The 8,130-nt window shown below is 36.5% G+C and overlaps 1 protein-coding gene across 1 annotated transcript in view; it reads left to right on the top strand.

Moving 5' to 3' along the window:
• Nucleotides 1-6,887, top strand: part of pkmb (pyruvate kinase M1/2b) — a 6,977-nt gene extending 90 nt beyond the window's left edge. The window contains exons 1-11 of the mRNA XM_046858566.1: nucleotides 1-17; nucleotides 1,193-1,364; nucleotides 1,557-1,648; nucleotides 2,669-2,800; nucleotides 3,019-3,205; nucleotides 3,331-3,601; nucleotides 3,789-3,939; nucleotides 4,028-4,180; nucleotides 4,943-5,109; nucleotides 5,955-6,136; nucleotides 6,373-6,887. The exon at nucleotides 1-17 is cut by the window's left edge and continues 90 nt beyond it. Coding sequence (XP_046714522.1) covers nucleotides 1,220-1,364; nucleotides 1,557-1,648; nucleotides 2,669-2,800; nucleotides 3,019-3,205; nucleotides 3,331-3,601; nucleotides 3,789-3,939; nucleotides 4,028-4,180; nucleotides 4,943-5,109; nucleotides 5,955-6,136; nucleotides 6,373-6,479 — 1,587 coding nt within the window. The 5' untranslated portion in view covers nucleotides 1-17; nucleotides 1,193-1,219 and the 3' untranslated portion in view covers nucleotides 6,480-6,887. The remainder of the gene's footprint in view (nucleotides 18-1,192; nucleotides 1,365-1,556; nucleotides 1,649-2,668; nucleotides 2,801-3,018; nucleotides 3,206-3,330; nucleotides 3,602-3,788; nucleotides 3,940-4,027; nucleotides 4,181-4,942; nucleotides 5,110-5,954; nucleotides 6,137-6,372) is intronic.
• Nucleotides 6,888-8,130: the final 1,243 nt, after the last annotated feature.

Below are 8,130 nucleotides of genomic sequence, written 5' to 3'. Positions count from 1 at the left end.
TGTACCAGTGGCTTACGGTAGGTCATGTGACATTCTTGATTCATACAGAGAGTATTTATTTATTTAATGAAATATTTATTTCAATACATTTTAATGACTTTTTAAAATAAATTTAAAAGTCATTATTACAATAAAAAAAAATAGATGAACATTTTAAATATTTTATAAATATGAATATATATTTAATATTTGCACAATATTATATTTTCTTATCTATCTATCTATCTATCTATCTATCTATCTATCTATCTATCTATCTATCTAGAGAGAGTAATATAATAATAATTATTATTATTATTATTATTATTATTATTATTATTATTATTATTATTATTATTATTATTCACTTCTCAGGTTGATTACTAATAGATCATGTTCATCTAAATGCCATGAAATTTGATGAGAATAATCTTTTGACACACAAAGGAATGGGAAACTTGGTCATTCTAGTGATTTTTTCTGCAGTCATTAATTTAAACTCAGATGCTTCCTTTGCACATTATACTAATATATACATTGCCACTGCCTACTAGTTATTTAACCTTTGGTGACAGTGACCACTGACTGCATTTGGATGACCAATGTTTCAGGAGCCACAGGAGCAATATGATCACACTGTTTTAAGATATTTTTAGCTCACCAGATGCTGTGGAGTTTTCTACAACATTAGTTGTTAGCTTATCAAGCTATTTTTACTGCAAAGCATGCAGAATTACACAAAGGTTCTATGATATGCTGTATATATTCTTACCATACATTGAGGATAGAATATTTTTCTCATTAAATATTTAAATATAAAAAGTTTAGCCAGTTATGTTTAGATGGAGCTGGTGCAAACTTTCCAAAGCTCCCTTTTCTATACTAAAAAAAGTTTTTTTTTTTTTTTTAAAGTTTAGATAAGTATTTTTGGACTCTTATTTGCAGTTGGTCTTTGTATATAAAATATTCTCAATAAAATGCAAACCTTACAGTGAATCCTTAACAAGGTCTAAGCAGTATAGATAGATCTGGTTCAGGTGGATTTTTTGACTTTCACGTGAATTAGTTTTTACAGTCAATTTTTATTTAGATTTGAGCAAAATTCATAGAAAGAACTTCTATATCTTTCTATATTGTTTAATAGTGTTATATAGGCTTTTTTTTGCATATATAGACACTGGGATCATGCTTTTCATGCTTTCTTATATTGCAGGACGTTCCAGCAGATACTGCTCCAACAATGTCTAAGGAAAAGAGCACTTCTCCCATTCATTCTCAGCAGCTCTCTGCTGCTATGGCAGACACTTTCTTGGAGCACTTGTGTCTGCTGGACATTGACTCTGAGCCCACAGTGTCTCGCAACACTGGCATCATCTGCACAATTGGTCAGCAAAACACTTACACTTTTTTTAGTCACCTAAAAGTATTATTATATACATTTATAAAAAAAAGTATTATTATAATATACACAAAATTATTATTATACATATTATTGTATACATTTTGTTAATTGCATTGTGTATTAGAATCTTATTTTTAAACCCAAACTCATGTTTTGAGTGTACATGTTGTTTTAGGGCCAGCTTCTCGCTCTGTGGAGAAGCTAAAGGAAATGATCAAGGCTGGCATGAATGTTGCACGCTTGAACTTTTCACATGGAACTCATGAGGTTGGTGCGCTTATTGAATTATTACCAGTTCCTGGTTAAAAATAATGTGAATATCCTTATACTAAATCCTCAGTAGAAAGGATTTGGACATGGCATTGGCCTTTCCTTAAAACATTTTCAATCACTGCATGAGTGTGCCATTGCTCCTTCATATGATACTTTTGATATTTCAGCTATAGGTCAATAACAGTTAAAGGTCAAAAGTACTGTTTATTAGTTGTTGGTGCAAGTCAGTCACTAATGGTGAAAGAGTCATACCATGTCTTGTCTATTTCATGTATTTGAGCCTAACTTTTGCAAAACTTATTTAATTTGCATATTAGAATGTACATAGATTGTTGTTTGAAGTGTGATGTTAATTCTAGGTGAATCCTGATAATATGTCTACAGTGTGTGTGTGTGTGTGTGTGTGTGTGTGTGTGTGTGTGTGTGTGTGTTTAATAGATGTATCTGTAAGATTTGTTTGTGAAGATTATGTACTGACATTTTCTACAAAGAGAGGGCATTTTCACCATTTTGAGTTTTAAAAACAACACAGTGTGATTTCAAACATTTTAAATGCAATTATTTCAATATTAAGAAGGAATTTGTACCTCTTTTCTGTTACACAAACAGTTATGTAAGTCTTTGTAGTGTAAGAGTCAGATGGTCAACTAATTATATCATAGGAAATTTGATCTTTGCAGACATACAGTATATATAGCATGTCTCCAACATTGCCTTCTCAGATTCAGTTACAATTCACTATATTCATTGCATCTTTCAAATATGCTTTATACTACTCACAGCCATTTAATTATAGGTGTACGTTTAAAACAATACTTGACAAAAATAGTATGTGATAACCTATAACCTACAAAGAAGTATATATTTTGTAGAAAATGTATGTATGGTTTACATACTGATAATAAATGACATATATGAAATATAAGGAATACTGACATGTAATAAAGTTTTACATGGATTGTTAAGCTTTCGTTTAGCATTTTGGTAAGCTGGACCTACTTTTGTATTCTTTAGTACCATGCTGAAACCATCAAGAATGTGCTTGAAGCCACTGAGAGCTTTGTACCTGGAAGCCTTGAGTACAGACCTGTGGCTATTGCACTGGACACCAAAGGTCCTGAAATCAGGACTGGACTAATTAAGGGCGTGAGTATGTCTGTTACATTCTCAGCATACGACTTCTAGTTTCCTGTCAAACATTTTGCTTAGAATTGTCACTCCCTTAAGCAACACCAAGCTTATTATCTTCTTTATGTGACACTTTAAAGAGATCCAACTGATCTGAGAGTAGCACGTCCTTCATATTGAAACATCTTATACAATTGATTATATATTTATATTTGCATTGTATGTCCCTCTTCCAGAGTGGCACTGAGGAGGTGAAGCTAAACAAGGGTGAGAAAATCAAGCTGACGCTGGATGACAAATTCATGAACAACTGTGATGAGAAAACCCTGTGGCTTGACTACAAGAATATCACAAAGGTGGTTCAGCAGGGCAGCAAAGTCTATGTTGATGATGGCCTCATTTCCCTAAAGGTCCTGGAAATTGGTCAGTTTCAGTAACTAGTTCAGTTTTAATAAATAAAATGACCAAACCATGATTGCTAATGTATAGCCTTTTTTGTGTCTATACTTTTATGCAAAATCTAAAGTATTAAATGACTTTTGATCCAGGTGGTGACTACTTGATATGTGAGATTGAAAATGGTGGAATGTTGGGCAGCAAGAAAGGTGTGAACCTGCCTGGTGCTCAAATAGACCTGCCCGCTGTGTCTGAGAAGGACATCCAAGACCTGCAGTTTGGTGTGGCGCAAGGGGTGGACATGGTGTTTGCCTCCTTCATCCGCAAGGCTGCTGATGTTGAAGCTGTCAGGAAAGTATTAGGTGAGAAGGGCAAAGACATTAAGATCATCAGCAAGCTGGAGAATCATGAAGGGGTGCGCAGGTAAGTGTGTCGATTCTATTGCCTCCGTTACACTGACAGTCCAGCACTTTTTGATGATATATATATATATATATATATATATATATATATATATATATATATATATATATATATATATATATATATAAGATTTTTTATTTGCCTAGTTTTGACAAGGTCTTTGCTGTAATTTTCTACTCTTTGCCAGGTTTGATGAGATTCTGCAGGCCAGCGATGGTATCATGGTTGCCCGTGGGGACATGGGTATTGAGATCCCCACAGAGAAAGTCTTCCTGGCTCAGAAAATGATGATCGGACGCAGCAACAGGATTGGAAAACCTATCATTTGTGCTACACAGGTGAAGAATGAAAAATATATATATTGAAGGATAAAGCAATTAAAATTTGGATCCATCTGACTGCTTAATTTGTTCTCCTGAATGGCAGATGTTGGAGAGCATGATTAAAAAGCCTCGTCCTACTCGTGCTGAGAGTAGTGATGTAGCCAATGCTGTGCTGGATGGTGCTGATTGCATCATGCTGAGCGGAGAGACAGCCAAGGGAGATTACCCTGTTGAGTCTGTGTTGATACAACACCTGGTGAGCATGATATTGTACTTCCTCTGGTATTTGACTGCATATGGAGAAATGTGCTAAAGAAATTTACAGCTATTAGTGTGGCATATCCAAAGAAGGATTAGCTAGCGTGGAAATACAATTATATTTGAAATTGTTGTTCTGAAATAGCAATCCTGTTAGCATTTGAGTGTCACTAAAATGTCATATAGTCAGTATTGTGTACTGTAATGAAGAAGGGAAGGGAGCAGTTTGAGAATTAAGATTCACCAATTTTTGTTTGACTTTTGTTGGAAAAAATCATTCTCACCTTTTCCAATTTACAGTTTTCAGTGACAGCTAATAGTCATAGCCATTTTGTGTTTGTTTGATATGCCTTATGTTTAACCAGTCTGTGTCTTGTCCTCTTGTCAGTGTTTTGGCTGCCTTCTGTGAAACGTTCACAAAGCTTGTCTGTGGTGGTGCAATGGTGCCACTCATTTTGCATGTTTTTCAGGAGCTGTCCAACAACATTTCTCACAGCCTGACATGCTGTTAAAGGTGTTTGATTATTTGATACAATTTTAATATTTTTGAGTTTTGAAGAAGCTTGATATCAAACATGCATGTTTGCATTGTGAAACTGTTGGGAATTTGTGAAGTCTAGATTCAGCAAGACATCATACCAATTATTAGTTTGCTTTAAAAACAGATTTCAAGCTGTGAATATCAGTACAGACTAGACTTTTTATAAGTACATTGTTCTGATTTTCTGTTTCCATTACTTGCTCTTATGGTATGGTTAAGATTGCCCGTGAGGCTGAGGCAGCCATGTTCCACAGGCAAGTGTTTGAGGATTTATGTCGCACGGCACACCTGACTCGTGATCCCTGTGAATCTGTGGCCATTGGAGCTGTGGAAGCTTCCTTTAAGTGCTGTGCCAGTGCAATTATCGTTCTCACCAAAACTGGAAGGTACAAACAGAAAGACAGACAATCCATGCATATTCAGATTTATACTATTGTATAACTTTTGTATAGCATTTGATCTGTTACTCTCAAATATTTTTATTCTATTGTGCACACCCAACACAAATACACATCCCCGGTGTCATGCCAATGTGAAATATGCTCCCTCATGCTTAGTCTGACCTTTGCTGGCATGAACCCTGACATTTTACAGGCTAATTTAAACTTCTCCCTCAGCTGTTATGGTGCAACCGCTACTTGATGAAGGGCATTCAGGGGGTACATTTATAAAACCATGTCCATTCCAGTAGAAATATAACATCATACTTTACATTGCATTTTAATGAACTGCTGACAGTAGCTCTATGTTACAGGTGCTCTTTTGAATCATCATGTCTTAAGGCACTCTCTCTCTCTCTCTCTCTCTCTCTCTCTCTCTCTCTCTCTCTCTCTCTCTGTGTCTTACTTGCTCTCTCTCTCTCTTTCTGTCTTACTTGCTCTCTCGTTCTCTCTCTCTCTCTCTCTCTCTCTCTCTCTCTCTCTCTCTCTGTGTCTTACTTGCTCGCTCTCTTTCTCTCTCTCTCTCTCTCTCTCTTTTTTTTCTCTTTAACTCACTTGCTCTCTCTCTCTCTCTCTCTCTCTCTGTCTCTGTGACTTACTTAATCTCTCTTCCTCTCTTTCTGTCTTACTTGCTCTCTCGTTCTCTCTCTCTCTTTCTCTCTCTCTCTCTCTCTCTGTCTTACTTGCTCGCTCTCTCTCTCTCTCTCTCGCCTCTTTTTTTCTCTTTAACTCACTTGCTCTCTCTCTCTCTCTCTGTCTCTCTCTCGCTTTCTCTCGCTCTCTTTCTATAGGTCTGCTCATCTGCTGTCTAGATACAGGCCTCGCGCCCCTATCATTGCTGTGACCCGGAACGAGCAGACAGCACGTCAGTGCCATCTGTACCGTGGCATAATCCCTATCCTCTACACCAAGCCTGCCAATGATGTTTGGGCAGAGGATGTGGACCTGCGTGTCAGTTTCGCACTGGAGATTGGTAAGGACACAGTTACCACTTTAGATATTTCTTTAAAGGATCTATTAAGTTGTTGGGTTGGGTTTTGTTTTTATCCCCCTTTAAATGTGAGAGTAGCTGGAAGTAAAGGCGTTTGAGCTCTAAATAATAAAACAGTTATGTTTCTATTTATTTAGCCAAATGCTTTAAATAGCCATGAAATCTCTGCCTACAGATTCTGGAAGTTGTTAATGGACAACAACAATTTTCTTTTGCAGGTAAAGCCCGGCAGTTCTACAAATCTGGTGATGTGGTTATTGTTGTCACTGGTTGGCGTCCTGGCTCTGGCTACACCAACACCATGCGTGTTGTTCTGGTGCCTTGAGCACTATGAATAAGAACTGTGCCATTCCCCATAATCCCAGATTCTCATAGTTAATTTCTATGTAGATGTAATCTGATTGATTTGTTGACACTATAAACGAAGCCCATGTTAAACCTAGTGTATATCCAGAGGACCCTATGATGCTGTTTATACTGCATTTGCTTACTCCTTAACTCTACCATATAGAAATCTCAAAGCACTTTTGCCAACTGAACATAGTTTTGCACACATCAGCCCTATAGTGCCTATCCTTGTAATTTGTACCACCCTTTGTTAGTATACTGTGTTGTGGCAGTTGTATAGGTTGTTGTGTAGTGCTATAGTGTGTGAGGCAGTTACGAGTGTATGCAAGCAAATTGTGATACTGCCTCACCTTTCTTTCAACTCGTACTCGCCCAGCTCTTCTCTTATCTCACTGACCACTGACCCATCCATTAAACAAAGGATCATCTGATACGTGTTTGTGCGTTTCCTTCTTCGCAGCCATGATTTAAGCCTGTAGATGATTTGCATGACTGATATTTGGGAGAAGATATAATTGCACACGGTCCAGTATCACCCTCTAGTGGAGTATTTTAAAAACTGTGTTTACATTCAAGGCTTTACAATGTCAAACCTAAGAAGGTATACATTTTTAAAATATTTTTTCGTTTTGATTGTTAGTATAATCCATGATGCATATTAAGTACATACTTTTTTTTTGCAATAAAGTGAGCCTAAAACGTTGCTTTTAGTAATTACTCCGTAGTTTTTGAGATTAAATATGAGATAACCGTCTGAAGCCTTTTTTCTTTTCCTTTAGCTTTGTTACTGGTGGTGGTGGTGGTGGTGGTAGTGGTGGACGTGGTGGTGGTTTGTGTGGCATGAAGGGTTACTATGGGTAGTTGAACACTAGATGGCAGTTTATAATTATGCACCAAATACAAAGCAGCACTCCTAATATAGATTCATATTCCAAGCCAGGTTTACTGATTATTGACAACTAAAATGCAGTGTGAATGAAAATATCTGTGATGAGCTTTTACATCCACATGCATGCAAGTACCAGTTCAGGTGCAGAATGAGTCAGCACAGATTTCAAATGAATATTCGCATCACTTTGAATGCAGGTATTTTTCATGCAATTTCTCAACCCTCTGCAAGAGCTTTTAAAAATCAATAGTAAGTAAATTCCATCAGTGCTTCATGGTCATCAGAAAGCTTTTACTTTTGAGGATCTTTATCATAAGGGGGATGTGCTTTATCATTGCCATAATTAGCAAAGGATTGTGTGCTTGTTCACAAACTGCAGTGTCAGGATGACAGGGATCAGCTGGGCAATTTGTATGCAAATGGAGCAGGGTTTAGATTTGCTTGCACTGTACTGCTGTACGGCCAGGAAAAAAGCTGGTTAGTAAAATTCTCAAAGACAAACGTTAACTACGAAAAAGCAACATTTTTTTTCCATTCTAAAAATGGCTAACTTAGTGTCAGGTTAGGAATCTTTAAACGTTTCCATAATGTAGAATCATTTATTATTAGTTAATAATAACCTTTAAACATTGTCTTCAACCATACTCCAACTTGTATCTCATTTTTTAGGGAAATAAATAGAGTGTAGAACACAATGTGCTTTTTAGAGTGCTAAAATTTACATTTATCAGTCAGCCAG

The sequence above is a fragment of the Silurus meridionalis genome, chromosome 10 (genome assembly GCF_014805685.1).
Source record: "Silurus meridionalis isolate SWU-2019-XX chromosome 10, ASM1480568v1, whole genome shotgun sequence".
Taxonomy (NCBI): domain Eukaryota; kingdom Metazoa; phylum Chordata; class Actinopteri; order Siluriformes; family Siluridae; genus Silurus; species Silurus meridionalis.
The sequence above is the reverse complement of the archived record's forward strand: the minus strand, read 5'-3'. Positions and strand labels throughout refer to the sequence as shown.